This window comes from Apteryx rowi, unplaced genomic scaffold, assembly GCF_003343035.1.
Source record: "Apteryx rowi isolate R43461 unplaced genomic scaffold, aptRow1 scaffold_107, whole genome shotgun sequence".
Lineage (NCBI taxonomy): Eukaryota > Metazoa > Chordata > Aves > Apterygiformes > Apterygidae > Apteryx > Apteryx rowi.
Window position 1 is genome coordinate 1,236,622 of NW_020447275.1, and position 24,699 is coordinate 1,261,320.

The window sequence follows — 24,699 nt, forward strand, 5'->3', positions numbered from 1 at the left end:
TTCTCTGGTGGTGTTGCATGATAAGTACTGTACATCCTTTGTAAGCAAAATCAAGCTTGCATGTTCTACACTCTAACCGCAGATAAAAAATAATTCTTCTGATAAAATATAGCACAAGAATGTTTCTGTCTAGCATTTTACAAACAAAGAACAGAACTTAGTTTCAACTTTGAAGAAATGATATGATGTCCTTTTAATTGAAAGAAAAGATCCTTTGCCTGTGAAAATTAAATCCTCCATGTTCACGGTTGCTTTTCAAACTCTTCAACTTGTCAGTGAAATCGTGTAATCTGGTAATAGCATGCCTGAGGCTTATTGCATTTTCTTGGGCAGTGGTATCAGCAGATGATGTGCTCTGTTGATTTTAATCACAGTGGGTTTGATCCTGATCCCAGTGACCTGTGTGTAAATGCAGAGTATTTTCATTGACTTTCACTGGAATTACCATAAATATCTCTAGTGTAAATGAAATCCGAATTTAGTTCATTGCATTTATGGTTCCACTGTAAGATCTTAGGAAGTCGCCAAAGAAAGGAAGGTATGGATGACTTTTTCCATCTCTTCATGACAGCTTACTTATTTAAATAGCATGCCATAAAATTGTCATGTATCTGCTGTGTGTTTGTAGTGAAGACTCAAGGTTGTTGTGCTAAATGCACATAGTAGTTGACTTTTCATTGTCTCATAGTCAGTTTGAGTTTCTTTAAGTTTCCTGCAATTTATCACTAGAATTTCTTGTTATTCATAACCTTTAGGAAGCACTCTAGAATATTTTTTGGTAAGTGGCCATAAATAAAACTAAAAATAAACTACTGAAATGCAGGATCTCATCCTGCAGTTGTTTTTTCCACCTCTGCTATTGTCAGTGGGCGTTCTATCTTCATAGCAGGGACTAAGCGTTAGCTTTGTCCAAAACGGAAATGTAGCTTGTTCACAACAGACTGTGTAGCACAGGTGACTGTGGTGGTACACATGTGACTGTTTGCTATTTAGTGAAGGCTTTTTCTTAACACTGGAAGCTTGTTTTTCGGACTTGTGAGCCAAACTCTCCACAGAAACCGTTTGGTAATTTTTCTTCTTTATGTGATAAGACCAGTTAATTTGGTGCTGAGCCTGATGTGCTTTTGTTTGCGGTATTATGACTGTGCTCAAATCCTACTGATAATGAAAATCTTTCTAAAAAATCAGATTTTGGGAAAACCTACATAACATGAAAATATTTTTGCTGCTTTAGTAGAGCCGTTCAGAGTGAGCTATGTATAGGCAGAGACTGTCATCTTGCTTTTGTATGCTCACTTTGCCAACTACAGTGAAGTCTTGGCCCAGCTTTTGCGTGTTCTAGGTCTTACTCTTTTATAAGTAAAATTGCAGAAGGAGGCTACAGTATTAATTCATAGCTCTTGCAGTGCATGTCTTCTGTTCAAATGATTTTTCGTATATTAATTTTTTACAACATTAAGTGTGGTAAGTGGCATTATCTGAATTTAACAGATAAAGGAAATTGTAGCAGGAGGCTAATGTAACTTCTCAAATCCCAAAGGAGGTGTTATGTCTGAGAGAAGATTTAATTTTTGACTCAGTTTAGAAGCAGCTGTGCCAAAAATAGAAATAGCGTAATCACTGAGGTTTAAGACCCAGCATTCTGGTTTTATCAAGTTTGAGTATTGTAGATGCTAAAAATCATAGTGGAATTGAAATAGAAGATGATTCAGGTTGTTAGATTGTAACATATGGGCCAAGTAGCTGCTACCTTTCAGCACCAGAAGGTTGAAAGCTGGAATTCCTGGTGTGTGAGCGTTCTCTGCTCCCTGGCTGTTCATCTCTCTGCCTTGGCTGGTAACAACTGAATATATCAATGTGAGCTCGCATTCCTCTTGGATCCCTCACCATCGTCACTTTGATCAAAAGGACCAAAAAATATTTTCAGGTTATGAAGGAAAAATAACTTCAGATTGGTTTTTGATCACATTGTTGATTCACAGTGGAAAAAGAAAGCAAGCTGCCAGTATGATAGGGAAGTACTTCTAAGTGCCCAGAGGTGTCATATGATAGCATTTCCTCTCTTTGCTATTTTCTTGTTTGTGTCACATGCGTGTTATATTGTCCCTGTTTATTAAAAACAAGGTAGATATTTATCTGCTCCTCCTGTATAGCTTTTTAGTTGTATGAAATGTGCATTTGTCATTGTTATTTAGTTAAAATAGTTAAGGCAGAGAATTCACTGTTTAAACATATTAGACTTTGGATATTTATTACCCATAGTGTGTGTTCTTGCTGTACARTGCTGTACAGCAATTCTTATTTTTTCTTCTGCCCATAAAGCTTTTTGTCATGCTGTCTGTTCATTCTTTAATTGGTTAATTAAATCTGTTGTTATGGTTCCTAGTTTCAGTGATTAATAAAACATTGCAAAATACTCTGTTACATGCATGCAGACGTTGGCGTAGGCGTTGCCTGATGTCGTGGCCTGTTCTACTGATTCCGTAAGGTGTCACATGACTCTCAGAATATGATTAAGTGTAAAGAAAAAGAAGTCTCAAGCAGAAGCCAATGTAGGATCAATTTGATTTTTACTATTGGTAATATTTTGATTTAAAGCAGCTGTAGGTGCCTCTTTTTTTAAGCTATGCTCTTAAAAAAAAAATTGTGCTACTTTCTTCTGTCTAGACAGAATGGTTCACAAAGGTTTTCTGGAAAAGTAATCCCTCCTTTTTTTGCCTCAACTTGTTGATAGCATTAAAAGAAGTTTATTGATTGGTCAACAGAAGATTTTACTCTGTTCAGCACCATTTCTTAGGATGCAAAAACTTTGTCCAGAAACAAAACATAAAAGAAATTTAGTGTTTTAGCCCTTTTTTATATGTTCAGAATATATAAAGAGAACAAAAATATTTCTACATATCCTTAAGCTCCTCTCTTCTTTGGGCTAGTCATCACATCTCTTTCCTGCTAAGTTTCAGAGGAGCAAAGATTGTAACACTTTTATCATATTACAGTTAACAAATTCTTAGATGGTAGGAATAAGAGTACTAATATTGTCAGAGACTTAAATATGGAAATAGGGTATTAATCACATTTCATTTAAATTGCAGAATGTAGGATATCTAGTGAGATTAGAAACTCTCATTATAAAAGCAGTATATCAAAAAAGAACATACTTGCAAGTACTTCTTGCCCACATGTAAGGATTTTATATTATTGTTTTCTAAATAAGCCATCTGTCATTCAAAAAGAAAAGTCTGAGATCTGGGAGGAGAGAGGGTAGGGAGGAACCAAAGACTTAAAGGTACACAAATGACATTATCTGAGCTTTTCTCTGGGGTGCATAAGCAGTAATAGAATGGAGGATATATTGCAGAATGCATACTGAAAATTTGGTCCTTGCTTTCTGCAGAAACACAGGCTGTACACTCTCAACTTAAGGCAATCTTTTCCATTTTCTTGAAATATATATCCTTCTTTTAGCTCATTCTTCTCTGTCAGTCTCTAAAATGCCGTCTCCCGTATAGTTTTCAGTGGTTAAACCCCAAATTGCCTGAGACAAGGGATGCTTCCTTTCATAACTGTTGGCATTTCTCTGGGCAGGGCAGCAGCTCCTCAGCTGCTTCAGCATGAGGAGTAAGAGCTCCGTATTTGATGACTACAAGTGCAAGTGCTCATTTCCCTGTCCTGAAGGAAGTGAAGCAGTGTCAGCAATTACAGGTAGCTTTCAGCTCCTCACTAGCATTAACCCTCTGGCATACACGAGTATGCAGAACTCCTCCCTTTTAGTTGGACATCTTCAACTTGATGGTATTCCAAGAATTAAAGGTAGCTTATAGTCCCCTAACTAATCCCCTAATATTTCAGGTATTGCCTTGTCTCAGTCCTGCATCTTGGAGGAACTGAGCCCTGGCCTTTCTGCCTGAAAATGTTTAAACATGCCTTTTTAGTGTTTTTAACCCCCTTTGAGCCTTTTTGCAGCTCCTTTTTTGAGAAAAGCCGACTTTGAGGAATCATGACCAAACTAATAGCTCTTCAGTGGAATTACAAGAGTACCCAAAAATACTTGCTTTCAATATCACCATCTTGGCAGTATTCTTGAATTATGTTCTCACATGGTACCAGTTAGAAGCAAAAGTTCATTTTTATTTGACGCTCCAAATCAACAGCTTCCCAGGTTTAATGAACTATTTTGAAATCCTCCAAAAATGTGTTACATCCCATTTGCTTTGAAGGAAAAATCTGTTACAGTTTTGTACTGTCAGGTGGAAAAAATACTTTTTTCTGTGTTTGAATGCAACCAGTAATCTGTAGATAGACAAGCTGAAGTATCATTTCTGATCACATTTTTTCTTTTTGCAGATCTGCTGTTCAAACCAGTATGCTGTGTTACCCAAATCTATTTCCTCATCAGTGTGGCAGACAATTGTAGTTAGGATTCGAGGCTTTTCTTCTACCAGCCCGCTCACCTCCTAGGTTTTATTTTGTTTCCTCAAGCAGTGGACACATTCCTGCCGATCTCTGGGTTATTTAATTTGGACAGAGCATATATAAGACTGAACAGATGGCTGAAAGCAGTCAAGGGAAGACCGTAACATGTTCCTCGTGCTTGGCCTCATTTCAACCAAGCAATGTTGTGGGTGTTTGCCCCCGTTGCAACCAAGACCCCGTGTGTTTTGGGGGGTTGTTACCAGAGACATCTGACCAAGCAGACAGTGACAGCACAGCACCCCTGGATGCCTCATTGCCTCACCTGTTGAAGGAATCAGTTTCTGTGGAGGAGGTAAGCAAAGTGGAATTGGACCTACCATGTTTTCCTATTTATTTATGAGGTTTGTATTCAAGAGTAGGTATTCCTTCATAATCTACAGATGTTGATGCTCATTTCTCTGTAAAGTGAGGTTGAGATTTCCCAGTGAACCCTTTTTAGAAATATTTAGTAGGAATGGCTATGTGAATTCTCTTCCACAGAGAATGTTTTTTGAACTCTTGCACCTAATGAGAACTTGACCTTATTTTCAATGGTTTTAGAAAGCACTTGTTCCCTAGAAATTCCAGAAAGCACAGACAGAGTGGTAATTACAACAGCTATGTAGGACACAAATTCTACAGCAGAAATATTAACTGTTTAAAACAATCTATTCATTAGAAGATGTGTTGAACAAATTAACTTAAAATATCAAACTTTTAAAAACTCTTTACCTCAAGGTGATACATGAAATGGGATGAATTAAATAATGTTTTGAAATGGTGTAGTGGTTTGTGGTGATATTCATGTGATGGTATCACATCTTAATTCTTAAGTTGTAATTCATTCAGAAGGTTTGTCTATAAGCCCAATATGTATTTTTACCACTGTGTAAACTGATGAAGAAATGTCTACTCTAAAGGGCTCTTTAGTCCTGTAGGAGACCAGTTAGCAATAGCCTAACATATGTTAGATTATGCTTATAGGCCATAAAGTTATAAATTAGCCTAAGGAAATAGGTCTGGCTAACCACACAGGCAAAACTGAAAGTTAAAGAAGTAAGAAAGATTCTGTTAAATCTACATCAGAAATAATCAGGTGATACCCAAAGGTTAGTCAGTCCCAAATTCAGTGATTGCATGCGCTGTGTTTTCTGAATTTGGATTATTTGTTGACTCAAGCCCCAAGGTCATATGCCTAACAGCTTTGTTGAATAGTATTTTAAATGCTACTAGCCTGGTTGTTAGATTTACTGAGAATGCACGCATTTAATTCAAGTTAATGAAATTCGCATGTTCATCACATTTTGAAAACCAAACTTTTGATTTAAGAGTCAGATTTTGGATGTGGTGGGCAATTTTCTCTTTTTCCGGCCACCCACTATACCCCCTGATGTCTTTCAAATATGGTACTCTTCAGCTCTACGATAGTGTGTAAATAGTAACACTACACCACAATAAAAGTAGGTGAGAAAATTTAGACACAAGTTAGATTTAAAGTTGATTGTCTTTAATGTCTCTGTAGTCCATTCTTATTGATGTACAGAGTCTATTTTCGTATCATTCCTGCAGTAGTTAATGGACTGATTGGAGACATATTCATCTTGTATCATAATCTTCTCTTTAATATTATAGGCTCTAAAATTTTACAGTTGGAGCCTTTAAAAGCTTTTGTTGGAGGAGTTTGTATAATCTATACATCTGAAAAGAATAAATTGAAAAAAGCACTTAAACTGAAATTTCAGACTAAAATCTACCATTTGGGATATTAATGTAAATGGGTCCCCTTTCAGATAGCATTTCTAAATACTTGGATACAAAGTAACTATTATCCTAAATTAGTAATATCTAAATATACAACCAATTATTTGTTTTTGTGAGTTATATGAAAAATGTGGTTAATAGGAGAATGAAGTAAGAAAAGTCTTAACAAAGAAGTTAGAGACATAGATTTTTGTTGCTACTGCAAGAGAAGTATCACATTTTATTGGATAGTCACCCCTGGTAATCCTAGGAATTGAACACGTAGTAGCTTTTTAGTTGGCTATTTGGCTGCTGGCCTGTGAACAGTATCCACTTTTAGATCTGACAGGAGTTATATGGAAATGGTGAGGAAATTAGATGAAAATGGTACTCATTTTTGTAAAAAAAGCCCCAAACCAAAAAGCTTGTGTTCAGTATTACGTTCATGGAACACCAGTTTATTAAGAGCAGTTTTTAATATGCAAATCGTCAGTTACAGACACAGTTTGTGACTTCCCATAGGCATCACAGAAGCTTTTTTTTGTTTTATTTGTCACTAGCACTTACATACTGTCTGTCTAAACTCACTGCCTCTGAATTCCCAGCAGAGTCATTACCCTAAGTTGACCAGAGAAATCAGTGGGTATTTGTTTGGCAGTGGCTAAGGCAAGCATTTTTCTGTATTTAATTTCCATCATCTTCAGATTATTCCATTGCCTACTGCAGTTTAAGAATTTGCTTCTCCCTCCTATTCCCTTCACAACCTTGTTAGTACCTCTGCTAAAGGTGAAGTGTCATGTTTAGCAAAACATTTGCAGCCAATAAAATTTTGGATACTTGAATATATGGTTAGCTTTAAGTAAGTTAATAATACAATTGACACTACTAATGTGTCTCAGATTTTGTTTGTAAATGTTCTGCTTTTTGGAGCATTGAAAAAATACAGTTAAAATTTTTGCATTAGTTTTAAATGGGTTTTATTGGTGTTCTCTGTACTCAGCCATTCCAGAAAGTGATGTATTATTATTGAAAAATGAAATTTCTAGGAATTTAGTTGTCATGATTTCTTTTACATATCTTTTGAAGAAAACTTAACAATGTAGGATAGAACTGACTCTATGCTATTAAAATTGAATGTGGACTATTTATAAAATATATGGGCAACACTTTTAACATATTAGTTGAATTAGCTGTGTAGAAACCTGCTGCATTGACAAATGTAACTATTAGCCTTAAATAAGTCACTTCATTTCTAATTCATCCTGAAAGCAAGTCATTTCATTTGGCCATAAAGCAGTAGATCCAGTTTACACTGAGGCAGAATGTGGACCACTGAATAGAGGCAGCAAAGCTCTGCAAAAGAAAAAAAAAAAAAAAAGAGATTCTTGTTTCTTACAGAATTATGGTATAGGTTTTTTTTTTTTTTATCTTTCACAGCTTTCTATTTGTTTTGGGCTTACATGAAATTAACTAATTGATTTAAACCCGTGTTGTTTACATCTTGTCCCATATTTAGTCTGCACTATGATATGTTACATACCTTACCATGGACTGGATTTTGATGCATCTGAAACAATGTAAGAATTTTTGAAATAGTGCATTTTAATAGCGCTTCCTTTTTCCATAAAGATGCCAAAACTGGAGCTAAGAGAACCTTACAGAAAAATGTTCACACAATCAACTCGCAGCCATAGTGCAGAAGTCAAAATTCGTCATACACGAATAAGCGATGGAGCTGCTATCCAGGTATGTAGAATTTCTGGCTGTAACAGACACTAATGGACTGGGGGTTTCATAGTTCCTCATTAGCGTGGGCTCCCCCATCAGAATTTCTAGGCTGCCAGAAGTCCTTGGCAAATAGCTGAATACCTGACACACCCCCAGTCCACCCAGTCCTAAAAATTTCTTGGTAGAAAAAGAAGATACATGCAGGAGAATGAAGTGGTAGCCCAGTTATCAGCTGGGAGGGTATTTGTATGGTTTCTGTCGAGGAAAGTTCCTAGAAAGCAAAGGGGGTTTTCCTGGAAAGCACTGGGAGAAGTCCATAAAAAGCAAAGAGGAGGATTTGTGGAAAGCAGAAAGTGAATTTCCTGGAAAGCAGAAGTTGGGGTGGGGGGAGGGGGGAATTTTCTGCAGTGTGGAGTATTTTCCACAAAGCAGAAGGAAGGAATTCCAGAAAGTATCAGGGAAAATTCCTAGAAAGGAAAAGGGGATTTCCTAAAATGCATGTGTGAAATTCCTGGAAAGCAAAAGGGGGATTCCTAGAAAACACATGAGAAATTTTTTAGAAATGAAAGGGGAGAGTGTTTAGAAAGCAGAGAGGAGGTTTCCTAGAAAGTACATAGAAAATTCCAGAAAGTAAAAGGGGAGTTTCCTCGAAAGCACATGAGAGAATTCATAGAAAGCAAACAGGAAATTCCTGAAAGGCAGAGGTAGGATTTCCTAGAAAGCAGAGTTGGGATTTCCTAGAAAGCATATGTATACTCTCAAGAGAGCAGTCAGTTCCTAGAAACCCATGGTTAATTCCTGGAAAGCACATGGGGAAATTCTTGGCGAGCAAAGGGGAAAATGCCTAGAAAGTTATGGGGAGAGTTTCTGGAAAGCATAGTGGGAAATCCTAGAAAGTACATGGGATAATTTCCTAGAAAGCAGAAGGGGGAGTTTCTAGAAAGCATGTATGAAATTCCTTTGAAGCAGAGAGGTGAAATTTCCTATAAAAGAGGAGGATTTCCTAGAAAGCTAAGGGGGTATTCTTGGAAAACACGGGGAGAGTTCTTTGAAAGTGCAAGATGGATTTTCTCGAAGGGGGAGGGGAGCCTGGAAAGCAGAGAGGAAATTACTACAAGGCAAGTGGGGTTTTGCTAGAAAACACTAAGAGAATTCTTAGAAAGCCACGGGAGGATTTTCTAGAAAATGCATTGGAAATTCCTAGGAAGCTGGAGTGTGACTTCCCAGAAAGCATGTGAGAAATTCCTGGAAAGCAAAGCAGGGAATGCCTAGAAAGCATGTGGAAAATTCCCAGAGGGCATGTTGAAAATTGTCTAGAAAGCTAGTTAAAAAGTTAATTCCTAGAGAGTAGAAGGGTATTCCTGGAAAGTGGCAGGTTGCATTCCTAGGAAGGACAAGGTAAATTCCTAGAAAGCAACTGTGAAATTCATGGAAAGCCATGGGAGAATTCCTCGAAAGTGCATGGGGAAACTCCCAGAGAGCAGAGGAGGGCTTCCCCCAAAGCCTGTGGGCATTTCCTAGGAAGTRCAGGGAGGTATGTGTAGGTAGCACATGACAGGGCTTCCCAGGCGGTCGCAGCCTGGTTGCCATGGAGGTCTAAGCAATTGTGACAGGGTTGATGCGGTTATGACGGAAGAAGTAATCGCAGCAGGGCTGTTGTGACCATGACAGAAGTGTTGTAATCACAGCAGGTCCTCCCAATGGGTGAGGTGATTGCGGTGGGTCGGGTAATGGAGTGAGGGGTTCCAGATAACCCTGACAGGGGTGTAGGGACCAGTGGCAGGGTCTCGCAGCAGTTCCTGTTGGCCCTGAATTGTGGTCGACGTGCTGTGTGTACAGGCGTTTGCAGAGCACAGATAAGCAAACTTGTGAATTTCAATCTTGTCACAAATTAGGACTTCGAAGTTTTTTGTTTCAGAAGTCGTGTTTATACTCTTGTTGCTGTCCTAAATCCTAACCATCACTATCTGTGCTAGCAATTTCTTTGTACACTGACCATTGTGTTCTTAGTATTTCAAAATTGCACCTTACATGTTATTTCTTTGGGATTGTGGTTATACACGGTATAACAGTACAGTTACAGTTCATGGTGCTTTGGAAAGTCAGATAGAAAACTCACACTGAACTCTACCAATTGCTGATCTTAAATCTTACAACAAGCATGCATGAAGGCTAGAACAAATATTCAGTATAAAAACCTGTCAGTATTTTCATTGAATGATCAGACTGCTTCTCTCCTACTACAGACATCTTTTAAACATTTAATTGGAAAGTCTAGTTGTATAAGCTATAAGTTCTTGGCTAATAAATTTAATTTGTTAAAACTTTTTTAAAGCTGCACTTTTTTATGTTTCTCTGTTTCTTTAGGAAATCTATTCTTTTGGAAGGAAACTAGGACAAGGCAGCTTTGGGGTGGTAATTGAAGTGAAACACAAAGACACCGGCAAAAAATGGGCTATTAAAAAAGTGAACAGGAAAAAGGTAAATAGCATGTAGCTGGGTGATTTATTTTAAAATCTTCCTTAGCTTTCTTAGGATCTGATGATTCTTTTTTTCCAATCTCTGAGCACCATGAAGTCATATTAGATCCAGAATTTCTCTTTTGACTTATGTAGATATTTATTCTCATTTTTCAGGTACTACTCTAGCTGTGTCTTCATCATTGTCCCTGTAGCAGAAACTAGAAACAATATCGATTTTTAAAGTACTCAAAATATTTGGTTTAACCATGTAAGTTAGGGTTCTTATTTCTTCATGAAAAAATAATTGAAAAGAAGTTTGCAAATTAGATTCTAAACTAACCAAATATGATTGAAGAATAAATTTAATTGACAGATTTTTATTTTGTAAGCTTTTCTTTTAGCTTTAAAAAAACAATTAAGGGATAAATCAGGAACATGAAGGTTTATAGTCAGAAGTCAGTACGAACACAGTGTTATAACTTTATGCTTAATATTTTATGCATGCATGATGAATCCTGAAACTGGCTCTTTACCAAGTGAACAATTTAGATATGTTATTTTGCTACTCTTGATATTTTAAGCTTTTCAAACTGTCAAACTGGCAATAATAAATTCTTTTAAATTTTGATTTCTTAAACAAGTTAGAAAAATACTGTACTTCAGTCCCTGTCATCACATGACAGCCGTGGTAACATTGGATCCGACTATGTTTAAATGGGATACCATCATGAAGGGTAGATTAAATTCTTTCATTTCATTGATACCAAACCAAATCCATCATGTTCTTGATGGGTACAGGAGTGCTTGGTGCTCTGTAAAATAATTTTCCTGCTCATTTGTACTTGTTTATATATTCATGAGATTATGGATTATGGAGTATCAGCTCCACTGAGCTGGCCAGCTTTCAATATGAATAATTACATTTTGTTTAACTCCATTGCCCCAACAGCTTTATTTTTTGTTGATTTTAAATGCACATTAAATATCACCTATTCTTTATTTAAGTAAAGTCATTCTCATTTTTGTTTCATAGGCACATGGTGTATTTGGATAGTGTGAAAATGCTTGTGGTTGTATGCATAGATATTCTTTCAGCCTAAAGGCTTTCAAGACATTTCACAGAATTGTGTATTTGAAACTGTAAGATGTTAGAGGCCAAATTTACTGGATTAATGGAAGCAATCCTGAAATACAGTAGGAATTATTTTGCAGTGATGTTTTGAAATGTAATTTTTTAAAATACATCCTATCACTTTTTTAAAAAGAAATTGCTGTTGTTTAAAAATGAATAATGTGATGTCTATAAAATATATTTCCCATAAATAACTAAGGCTGGAAGCTCTGCTATGAAGTTACTTGAACGGGAGGTGAGCATCTTAAAAAGAGTGAACCATGACCATATAATACACTTAGAAGAGGTGTTTGAGACACCAAAGGTAAGATTTCATTAATTGCAACACCTAGTGTTAGTACCAATGTTGGTAGAGTGAAAAACAAACAAAGAAAAAAATGATCTCTGTTCCAAGGTAGCTCCTCATCATATACCATATTTAACAATATTGTCATATGGGACAAATCTTCTTACAACTCTTGACCAAAAGGTTGTGGAAATGTTTATATTTTATTTTCCATTAAATTATATCTAAGCCACTGTTGCCAGAAATTTAAACTAGCAGTTGAACACAGGACAAAAACAGTTTACATCAAGGGAAATACCTGCCTAAGCTTGCATTGTTTGCAAGTCTCTGATAGGCAGAGACAGTTAGTATAGTCTAGGCTTTAATTTCTTCCTTCTTTGAGTTCTCAACTTAGTTTTTTCTTCTGTTATTTCAGAACTATTTCAACAATAATTAAATACTGTTACAGTGAGAGTTACAGGTTTTTTTTCTTTACCCTGCTTGTTTGTATAAGCTTGTATAAGGAAGTCACCCTCTTGTGTGTCCCTAGAAGAAACATCAATCCAGAGGCAGACTTTCCATTTTTTATTTGCCTGTTATTTCAGAAATAATTAGCCAAAGAATGATGAAAATGTTGTTTTTGAGATTAAATTATTGCTATTTTTTCTTTCACTTACCATATCATTGTTTGAAAAGGTATTATTGCTGAGTTGAATGGAAAAGATCTCAGGACATTATAATGATTTCACCATATGATAAGTATTGCAGTAACACATGTGAACTAGTATTTGTTGTTAGCTGTAGCATATATTTTATCCTGGAGTATTGAATTGGTCAGAGGTCTATGTAGCATATTGTAGTTTTTATTCCTAGTTGCTGAGAAGTTGTATTTTGTCTTTTCAAACTTTGGTACTTTCTTAGGCTTTCTGTGAAAGTCGTTGATGATACATTGAATAGAAACGGTTTTATGCTAAATCCATATTTAATCCATGTCTTGAAATCTGTAGTATTTTTATACATTTTTTAGATATATGTGTTTTGAAACCTTGAGAGTTTGTTGCAGTACTCCAAACACTGGTAATATTTGGGGCAGGGTGATTGTCTTTTTGCCTTGTGTTCATAAAATCCTAAGCGCATTGTGGTTCTGGGTCATCACTGCATCTGGAGCACTGCAATTACATATGTTGTTATTACCTTAAAAGAAATGCTAAACTCAGAAATAAGAAAATCATTACTTTGTCTCTCTATTAACTTAGCGGATGTATCTTGTAATGGAGCTGTGTGAGGATGGAGAACTTAAAAAAATTCTTCATAGTAAAGGACACTTTACAGAAAATGAGACAAGGCACATCATTCAGAGTCTCGCTTCAGCAATAGCATATCTTCACAAAAAAGGTAATTAAGTTCCTCTGTCTCTCCCCTGTGTTCATCAGTTTCGAGTTTCCATACATTCAACAACAGTTACAAATTGCTATTCTTGTCTTTTACTTATTTCATAGTATAAAGATATTCCAGTAAAGAAGAAGTAAAATATACTACATGAATGCTTTTTAAAAACTTTATTTTTCTTATAATTGTAATAACTGCTACCATTTTCTTTTTCTGTACCAGCTATCGGATAATAACATGTATTATTATTTCTTAACTTGTAACTGCTTTGCATTATAACATTAATTTCTTTTAGTGGTTGAGTATATAGTCTATTGCAGAAGGGAAAAAAAGCAGAAGTGGAGTGCTTTTGAGACTTTTTAGTAGCCTGTCTTGCATTTAGGATTCGGTAAACTTAAGCATTTTCATCCACTACATGGAAGTGCTGCAATTCTGCACAGTCCATGACAGAATTAACCTGTTCATCTAAAAATTTAGAGTTGGTATATGCTAAAGGATTGTGAATACTTCTGGACTTTTTTCTACAGAAATTATTCATCTTTGTATTCCAGCATAACACTTGTAGGAATCCTTCATTTACCTTTTTTCCATACAGATAGAGGATTTCTTGTATATGAAGTGGTGCCTTGTTTAGGGCTCTATCTGTTCATTGTAGCTGTTGAGAAGGCAAAAGCTTCTAGTGCTTTTGGATATGAAAATGAATTGTAGTTATGAAAATACATGCAAATTTGATAAGCATGCAACATAAAGCCTACTTTTTGTTAGATGTTGGCTGATCAACTGATATTTAAGACTGAAGCAATGTGAACTTTTCCCCTTATTACAGGATTGTGCGGAGGACTGGATACAAATCTGATCCAGATTTGAAATATCTATATGACTGCCTGGTGGTGATGGGAAAGATGCTTTTCTTTTGGTTTCCAGTAGTTCAGAGTAAAATACGCTAGAATTGCTCAAAGAAATTGTTCAGTCAAAAGAGTTTAAACATTTCTGTCAGAATATCTTCACTGCAACTGATAACATTTTACTTCTTATTCTTTCTTGGCAGATATTGTTCACAGAGATCTAAAACTGGAAAACATTTTAGTTAAAAGCAGTGACATCAATGAAGCAAATGAAATGAAATTAAACATAAAGGTAAGACTACAGCTGTAGCAGTTCTGCTTCAAGCACTGGTTTTAATCTCCAGGTATTACTGGGAGACCTGACTTTGATACCTATTAGCAGCTTTTGAAATGAGCTACTAAATGGTATTATTAGGGGAAAAAATCATTTTGGAAGCTAAGTGCCACTGTTAAAAAAGTAAAATCTTTATAAAATGATAAAAGAATATTTCTAGGTCAATTAAAAAAAAAAACCTTAAAGTAACCATATCTTATTCATCTAGATCTACATTAGGATCGTTCCAAGCCATTAGTTACAAAAAGTCAGCAGGAACTCTAAGATGTAGTTAATTTTGAAATTATCTATATTGTCAATGTAATGTAATGTAAATCTTTTAGTAGTTTAGAAAAAATGCCTATTCAGATTGTGCTGTTGATTGGAATACAAAATATATCACAGGAATTTTTGGATATTAATAAATATTTACTACCCAAACACAATATGCCATGTGCTTACACCTTGATTTCATTGAAAGAACTAGTCCTTGATGCTTAATAAATCATATGATAATTATCTATTACTGACTTACAATTTTAATAGTTGTGAAAATGTATACCTCTTTTAAAATAACCGTGTCGAACTGAAATACTGGATTGTGGATCTACTATATTAGGTGCATATTGAGAAGCGTTGTAGCCACTGAAGAACATGGACAACTCACTAATTCATGGTGGAAGAATTCTAGGGTACAGAATCCAGTTTACTATGTATCTTCAAGCCTATATATTTTTACATAACTTTATATTCATTTTGAGGAACAGAACTTTGAAATTTCCAGATCTCCTTCAGTTTGGGGCAGTTTGTACCTTTCTTCCTGCAAATGCTTGAAGTAGTGAAGACATTGATATAAATCTTCTGGTTTGTCAACAGACTTTCCATCCTTATACTCAGTATACCACTTCCATCAATACAAACAGTTGTGGCCAGTAGTTACTCTTGTTTCATAGTCTTGCTTTGTATATCCGTTTGGAACAGCAACTATCAAAATCTGTCATCTCTCCTTTCTTCATCACAGTTTTGCTTGTTCTCCTTATGGCTGAATAATTCTAGGAGAAGAAGCTGAAAGCAAGGAAGAAGACCCCAAAGCTAATATGGCTAGTAGCAATGGAGGTGACTGCAGGAAAGGGAAGGTCCATCTCACAGCATGAAATGGGTAAACAGCAGAGAACTACATTTGTTTCCTACCTAGGTCCAGAGTTTTCAGGAGGTTTGAGACAGCTGATGTTAAATGTAAGGCCAAGGTTCGCACTCTCCTGGTTTTGGCTGTGAGATACAATCTTCCTGAATCTTTTTGATTCTCTCTTTTCGACCAGGAGGTGCAGGGAGAATTACAAATGAAGCCCCCACACAGATACCTCCTTGTGAAAGAACAGGCATTCTTCCATGTATGACATGTCAGTACATGGCAAATGTGCATATTAGCATGGAGTTCAGAGGGAGTTTTGATTGTAAGTATAGACAGACCTTCAGTTGCACCTGCAGGTATCAGGACATTCCTTTCCAAGTTTAGAGATACGGACAATTTCAGATGCATGCATTTGCTCACAGACTTAGAGGTGGAAAGTATAAAAGTGTAGTGAAGAAACTGGATTCTATATGTAAATATTGCACCTGAATAAGGTGTTACTATCAAGATAAAACACTTCCATAAAAATGCAGCATTTCTTTACACCCTTTGAAATGCTCTCACACATGAGGGATGAAGTCAAAGCCCAAGGGATAAGTCCTAATTACTTCCAGTTTTTGCAGGAGAAAAGGCACAATATAGACATTTCTTATAAGGAATGGTGACTCCCAGAAAGGGAACAATCAGGTATCCAGTTTTCCGTCAGTGAGTATGTGGAGTATTATGTCTGTATGTAAGATGCTGTGAATGATTGTTTTTTCTCAGTTTGAATATAAGGGCTCCTCATGGTTTTGGTGCATGGGGTAAGAAGGGGAAGGAGGAAGTGGGGTTAGGTCGTGACAGCCAGGTCTGGGACAGCCAAGGTGCCTGCAAGGGGACACAAGAGAAAGCTGCTCAACTTTCCCCCCCCCTTTTTTTCTGGTAACAAAAAAAATGGTACAGTTGTTCTCTGGAATGCAGAAAAACTAAAATTTTGACCAGACCCTCATTTACCTCATCATGGTGTACAGCATGACTCTAATATTTTAAGTCAACTTTTCTCAGTCCCAAGGCTTTTAATATTGTGTTGCCCCGCGTCTTGACAATTGCCTGTAAGACAGATTTTTTATCTTTTAGAGACAACGATAATTTGGCCCCATTTCATTTCATTTACATCTCAAATACACTGTGCTTAACGGGATGAAGAGACAAAGTAATAGTCTTATTTCTTTATAATGTGTTAACTAATGTAAACTTAAGGAAATTATTCTCACTAATAGACACGAGTAAAATGCAGCTACATTAAAAAAATGAAAATAAATGCTTTGTAATTAAAACTTTGCCACTGTAAAAATCTTGTCTCTAATTTCCTTGAAAGGTTTTTTTGAGGGGTGGGAGAGAGCAGATACACAACTGTCTATTCCAGTGAACTCCAAGATGATAGATAGGACTATATCATATGAGGAGCAACAATGGACAAGAGAAAAAAATTCTGGTTTTAGAACACCCAAACCTTCTAAAACATGGGTATATTTTCTCTCTCTTTTTTTTTTTATCTGCTCACTCTTACTACTTCCATATAGAATAAATTCATTTGGTTCATCTTAAACCAAAGCACAAGTTACTCTTTCTGTTTTTTAGTTCAAATTTTATCGCCTTTACCTTTTGGTTGAATGTTGGTGTTGTCTCTGGTGTCTGGTTCAGACCAGTAGAACAACACACACAAAATTGCCTCCAGCAGGCGAAGTTTTCCTTTTTCATCCTCTTTTCCTTAAAGACCAGCTTGAGAGATGGGGGAATCCATGTCAGTCTAACAGACAAGTACAAATACCTTCATGCAATATAAAATATGAGAGGCATATTTCAATGGACCAGAGCTGTTGACTCACTGAGCAGTTGACCCTGAAATGCTGCTGTGAGGAAGGAGGAGGGAGTCCTGTTGCTTCGTTGGGTTTGGACCCTTGCCAAGGATCATCTCCCTTTCGGGTGGGGACCATGGAGGCATATTTTCAGCCATTTGTCTTTCCTGCTGCTATGTTTCCCTGCTGCTGTGAGGAAGGAATGGATCCACGGACTATAGTCCTAAGTTGAGGTGTTGCTCATATTCTTTTGACAGTCTAGGTTTTATTTAGGTTCTTAGCAARCAGCATTCTGATATATCAGCAACTTGATTTTGTTTCTCTTGACCTTCTAAATTCTGTCTCTGTCCCTGCTTGCCCACAGCCGTGTAGTGTCTCTACCATCAGTATGTTTTTGTTGGGAATTTCGACCTGTCTTATTCACAAGAAAATGTAAAATGATAAGTGGAATTTGCCCTGTGTCTTTGGAGGACACTTAGTTTAATGTGAATTTGAATGTCAAGGAAAAGAATGTTACAGGAAAAAAAAAAAGATTAGACAGTGGAAAAAATTGCCCAGAAGAGTAATTACAGGACAAACATTAGCGGTGTTTGACACAAACTTGCGTGTCTTTCTGAAAGAATGAGGGAAGGAGAGACTGAAGATCATTATATGAAAACCTCACTTCTGATTTTTTTCACACTGATTTTTCTCTGACTTAGTTTTCACTATGAGCAGTGAGTTCTAAGCTGGACAGAAGAACTAAAAAATTCCATCTTTACTGCCAGTTTTAATACTGTATTTTTTCTGCTAGGTGACTGACTTTGGTTTAGCTGTGCAAAAGGCTGGTGGTAGTGTGTTTCAGTCTATCTGTGGGACTCCTATATACATGGGTAAGTTCAGAGCTTCATACTCTTTAAGTGCTACAGCTCACTAGATCTTTCCAGATCACAAAGTCATAGGTATTTTTAAGCTCTTCCTCTTCTCTTTTCACAGGAATTGTATACTAGCTTACAACTGCCAATGTTTCTAATTACATACAATATATCTGAGGTCCAAAGCTTCAGAGAAGGGTGCAGCTGTAACTGATAACAACCTTTTAGTGGGGTTCATCAGTTCTTATAGAGCTGCTGTGGAATAAATTGTCCATCATTATAAGGATTTACATTTCATATGCATTTTACATTATATAAATGTGAATGTTCATAGTATGTTTCTGATGTTTCCATTATACTAAGTTCTCAGCTTCTATGTAGCAGTGATTCCACAGATTAACACTTTGTTCCCAGTGTAATGCAACTGCTGGATCCCTGACACACTGTTCACGTAGATTCATTCCCTCTCTCTCTCTCTGACTGGTGGGGATCTCACTACAGATTTTTGACAATGAGTATTGTTGTCTCTGATGAACAAGGACACTAAGGGGTGGCTCCCACTAGACACAAGAAGCTGTATGGGGAGAGAGAGAGAGAGAACAGAGAGAGAGAAATTCAATTAGGATTCTTTTCTTGAGTTCTTCTCTGAGAAGATGAAGCTAAGCTGCGTGCCTTACAAGCTCAGATTTAGTCCTTTAGAAAAATGTCATCTCCTCAGCTCTTTCTAACTTTTGTGGAATGGGTGTGGAAACCATATATATTTCGACCCCCAAAATTTTCATTTGGATGATACCCCTATCAAATGACGTTATGGAATGACCTTCCCGGGGAAGTAATTGTATTTCATTCTGCTGCTATTCATTAGCTTTCATATTTCTTTTGAGGAATATTTGTCTGGTAGATAAACAGAGCAGCTGCACAGATCCTTTACAACACTTCTCAGGGGTGGATAATGAGTAGCTCTTATTTTGGTAAGGCTTCTTTTAATAGTCCTGGGCATTATTGTTTAAATCCATTGGTTCAGTGAACTGGAATGTAAATAAATGAGCCTTTGAAGAAAAGAAACAATGATTTATTTGAATAAACTTTGGGTATGTTTGTCTATACATGTTCCTTCTTTCTATTGCTGTACTTGCTTCTTCATTGTTTAAGTAACGGAACAGTATTTAAAATGGTCCCATCCCTTATGTCCTCCTTGGAGGTTCATGGAGATTAAAGCCCAGACAAAACTGACAGCAGACGCTACTGCCCAAAGAATCTGGACATTTTTTATTGTGAGGTAAATACTTCTCAAACTCCCTTCTGCACAAGGGAGATGGAGTAAATCCATACTTCTCAGCTATGCCTGGGAAAAGACATGTAACTGTTGCGCACTTGCTGAGGACCGCTGCTGCTCACCACTTGGGACAGCCAGTTTAGGGGATCCTCTCGTTCCACTCCCCATCTGGTTCTTGAAGGAAATGAGCAAGGGAATCCCTACAGTAAGGACGAACAGCGATTCCAGCTTATTGTACCACTTCAGAGTGCAAATAGAGTGACATGCTGTGTCATGAAAGGAGTGACTTCGTTATCAATAACTACAAGCTCCATGAAATGAGCTCTATGTCTACTACAAAGAAGGAAAGCAACGGTTAAGCAAGATGTGATCAGATCTGCGCTTCTATAGGGGAGTCTGAGTTCATACTGTTTTTTGTCCTGATGCTGTTGCTTGATGATGCTGTGCTGTTCACTGATGATGATAAGTCAGGCACTTGTTTTCTGCCATTTTTTTTTTCTTTCTGCTCCCCTAACCCATCAGGTACTCTACAAAAATCTCTTACGTAATATGCAGAACTGATTTCTTCTTATTCTGTTGTGAGCTTTATCATATCCACCACACAGACAACCCTCACTTCACCTTTCCATTCTACATGTTGTTGTCTTCAAACTGCCTCAGTCTGCCTTATATTATTACTAAGTTGAGTTCAATGCAAATTACATGCTCCTTTGTTACAAGATCAGCTGTTTCTCTGTTGTGTGTTTTCCAATTTACTTGGCCAGGTATTTTTGAGGCCTACAGTGCTGTCTGAATCACTGTGTCTCCCACTGGTTATATAAAGTATCTTTGTAACTTCTGATGTGCTGCAGAAGCTTTCAGGAGTTTCTATCTGTACAATTGGATTAAGTTTTAAAACGGTTTTTCTTAGAAAATTTCCATTGAAACGGTCTGTCTACTCTAGTGTCTGACACTGACTATCAAAAGGAAGTTGAAAAAAACATGAAAGCAGGTAAAAAGGCATAACCTGTCCATAAGACACATTTCTCAAAATTCCTTTTGCCTGTTTAGGCAATGAATGCTTTGCATTCCATGGTATAAAGGTTTTTACCCCCTTCTGATTTATACTGCATGATATACTCTACCTCACTTCACTATCCAGTGTATCATTTCTTTTTGAATTCTACAGCGTTCCTTTCCTCAGTGGTATTATACTGGCAATGCRTTTCACAGCTTGCTTATAACAGACTGAAGCAAAAAGGAAATCCTTTCTGGAGGAAGATCATTAGTCCTTCTGACATTTTGATTGATGAAATAGTAGCGGTATTAAATACTTCTTTAAGTAAGGGGGTTGCAGGGGATGAAATTACTTTCCAATTTACTAATCGTGACAGAAACACAGAATCTTAGCACTGAAAGGGACCTTTGAGTCACTTGATTTATTTCTCTGTTCAAAGAAGGAAGCACCTATACTTAAGTCATTTCTGATGAATATTTGTCTTAAGTGTGCTTAAAGAGCTCCAGTAATGGAGAACCCATAATCTTCCCAGACAGTCTATTCCAGTGCTTCATTATCCTGCAAGAAGTTTTTCCTCATGTCTGCCCTGAACGTTCAGTTTGACAGTCAGCTTAAACTGATACTTATAGGCCACAATCTGACCACTTTTTTCATTATAAGATTTCAGTTAACTCACCTGCAGTCCCATAATTGCTAGAGCTGACCTAAGGGAAGTGGTGGGAGCATATGCATGGGAGTAAAGGAAAAGGTGGAACTGCACTTTGTATTTTAAGACTATTTCTTGCCCTGCCTATCACTGATATGAAGAACAGGTAGCCACCTTCCTTTTTTCAGTAATCTGATATCACACTTCTCCCTTGGTCTTTTGTTCTTCAGGTTGAACAACATGAATTTTCTTAGTCCTGTCCTGCATTTCTGATCTTTATTACTGGTTGGCTGGCCATGATCCATTTGGTACATATTTTATTTAAATGGAGTATCCAAAGTTGAGCGCAATATCTAGTTGAGACCTTACCAGTGCTGGGTTGAGTGGAAGGATTATTTTGTGTGTATTGCAGAGGTATGCTTGTGTATACATCATCTTTTTTCAATTTCATGACTCTACATGAAAGGCATTTGGGCTATTTAAGGACTCTGAATCCACTAAGAGAACAAGATGTTGGTGCTGGGAATCAGGCTATTGGCCTATTATTTTACCTGGCGTATTTAGATAGGCTTCTAACCCAGAAGAAGGAGGGAGTGTTTGCCTTTGGCTCCTCAGAAAGGGCAGGTATACATGGGGAGGTTTTGTACCGGCGTGGCTGTTTTACTGTCACCCTGCCTCGCAGAGGCATTTTTAGGTTATACTGAAACTATTAACTCATGTTCAGCATGTGATTCACAACAGTCCTTGAACTGCTGCCTCACCAGCTGTTCTCCATGTATTTGCATTCTGAGCTTGCCTTTCGATACACTTACAGTCGTTCCTGGCTTGATGTTGTCTTCAGATTTAATAAGCATGTTCTCTCTTGGATCATTTAGGTCATCAATTATAATAGTATCATGCCTAGGACAGACACCTACAAAACATCCCTTGATGCAGCCTTCTACTCTGACCATGGACAAGAAATAGCTACTTTCAGAGAACTGCTTTTATAACCACACGTGCATTGTTCCTCTGATATTTTCGTATAGAAAGTATTATGAAAAAAGTTAGGTGAAACGTATCAAAAACCTTCCTAAAACAAGGATATATGATATTTACTGTTCCTCCTCTAGCCCTGAAGCCTGTCAACCTGTGCTATCAGATCTTTTCTTGGCAAGTGCATAATGGCTGTTACCTCTTTGTTTTCTTCTAGGTGCTTATTATTTCAGGAATTTTCTTGGGAATTAAAATTAATAGGAGGTATCTGTAATTCTTTGATGCCACCTTTTCCACCCTGTTACAGATAGATACCATGATTGCCTGTTTCAGTCCTCCAGTGTTTTTCCTGTCTTCCACAAGTTCTTGAACCAATATAGTTCTGAAAAGTCTTGTCAGTTTTTAAAATACTCTAGAATTAATTTCATCAGTTGCAGTTGATTTTAAAATTTCCAGCGTAAGTACTTGCTAACCTTTTGCTTCTCTGTAAAAAACTGAGGTCTTGCCCCTTTGTCACTGATATTGATTGTGCTATCCCCTGCTTGCAGTTGACATTTTGGTTAAGATTGATGCAAGAAGACATTAAATACATTTGCCTTCTGAGCATCATCTATCAGTAGCTTTCGTGGCTGAATACGATACCAACAACCTCTTTATTCATTGTCTTTGTACTACTCATATACTTACAGATTATTTCATTCTTCGTTATGTGCCTTGCTAGTTGCTCCGTATTTTTCCTTTCAGATTTTGCCCCTCTGTGTTTATGTTTTCCTTCTGTTCTTATTTCCACCTCTTGCATGCTCCGTTCTTGTGTCTGAGGCCTATGGACATTCATGATTTAACCAGCCTGGTTTATTAGTAGATTTCCTATTTTTTGTAACCATTCCTTGATGCAGTATCTTTCTGGAATTGCAACCTCTCTTTAAAAGTGTATGTATTACACACATGGACATATTGTGAGGTGTAAGTTTTGGTAGTGCAATTCCAGTAAAATCAATGGAATTCGATCAGCTGAGAATTTGGCCTTTCATTATATTTTTCTGGAGATCGAACCATAGGAATTCCCCAGCTTAGTCATTTTATTTTGCATAGGATAAGTATTTCACCCCTGGTGTTAATAGCATGAGTTATTGCTATGTTGCTATATTGCTATTTGCTATATTGCAAATGTTCTTAAAATAATATATTAAATTTAAAAATGTATTAAAATATATTAAAAATGAGGTAATATTTGGATTTGTAGTTTTTGGTTAGTTTGGCAATATTAATAATAAAAATCTCCTTTGAAGTCTTGATTTACCAGTTGTGATATTATCAAACCATTAAGTATATTTTTTAGTTGCTTGTCCTAATAAATAAATGTCTGAAATTTGTTACCTACATAAAACATTAAAAACTGAGATGATAGCTAACCAAACTTTCTGAGTTGGTGGGAAAACACCAAATAAAATAGTCTCTGTCATTAGTGCTTCTCTTATGGAAAGGAATTAGTTTTTTGTTTCTTCCTGGGGCAAAACATGTTATCTTCATTAATTCTGGAAGCGATCTCACGACCACATTTACCATGATATAGGAGATAAAATATCAGTAAGATGGCCCCAAAGCAACATCTTTGACATGTGACTGAAACAATATAAAGTGATTAGTGAATAGATTATAATATGTGAATTTTTAATCTAGGATATAAATAAATCAGTCTGAATATTTTTTAGAGTATTTTGTCATTGATTTTGTTCATTGTGTGATGTGTTCTAGCTAATAAGTGCAAACAGAGGCTCTTGTGTCTTGCAAAAAATGGGTATTCTTATGTGCTGCACTTATTTCTGGGGAAAAAATGAAGTTCGTATGATATCTTGCAGTCCTTCACACCAGCGTGTTATGAATACTGCTGTAATAACTTATTGTGGGGAAAAACAATACTAAGTTTAATCATACAGCTAATGCCACAATGTCACCGCCCCCTTAACAGCTAAATGATAAAAGTGAGGACACATCAGCATGAATTGTTAAGGTCTGTACATTATTCATTTAAACATCTGCTGTTGGTTCCTCTTTACATATGGGAATAAATTATACCACATCAGCACATTCTTCATGCTTTGTGTTTAAGCATTTAAAAGTTTTTTTTGTATTATTAATATTATTGTTTCTGCTTGGTTGGCAGCCCCTGAAGTTATCAGTGCCCATGACTACAGCCAACAGTGTGACATTTGGAGCATAGGTGTCATTATGTACATGCTGTAAGTAGCTTGTAAAACTAATATAAAATGTACAGACCCATTTATAATACAAGTACTTACAATTTGGCATTGAAATATAAAGTAAACCTGTGTGCCAAACCTTAACAAATGACTGTAGTCTTATAATTGCTTGTATGTAAACATTACAAATTTCTATTCAAAAGAAAGTAAAACATACAGTTCAGTGTTAAAAATTGAGTATGTGATTTATGAAGTATTTTATAATCCTGAAATAACGCGGTATTACAGAATATTGCAGTGTAATACTCTAAAACTAGACTGAGAGTTTAGGCCTTTCTTTTGCATATGTTGGCTGGAGGTATGTATGGGAAGTAAGTTATTGATTTACAGATTATTGATCAAATTCTCAAATGGATTGCACAAACCAAGCGATCAGGGTAAAGGTTTTTCTTCT

General features: G+C 36.6%; 1 protein-coding gene across 1 annotated transcript in view; it reads left to right on the top strand.

Moving 5' to 3' along the window:
* Positions 1-7,821: 7,821 nt before the first annotated feature.
* Positions 7,822-24,699, top strand: part of STK33 (serine/threonine kinase 33) — a 33,272-nt gene continuing 16,394 nt past the window's right edge. The window contains exons 1-7 of the mRNA XM_026070715.1: positions 7,822-7,938; positions 10,288-10,401; positions 11,714-11,818; positions 13,036-13,174; positions 14,217-14,305; positions 18,090-18,168; positions 24,209-24,284. Of these exons, the coding sequence (XP_025926500.1) occupies positions 7,822-7,938; positions 10,288-10,401; positions 11,714-11,818; positions 13,036-13,174; positions 14,217-14,305; positions 18,090-18,168; positions 24,209-24,284 (719 nt within the window). The remainder of the gene's footprint in view (positions 7,939-10,287; positions 10,402-11,713; positions 11,819-13,035; positions 13,175-14,216; positions 14,306-18,089; positions 18,169-24,208; positions 24,285-24,699) is intronic.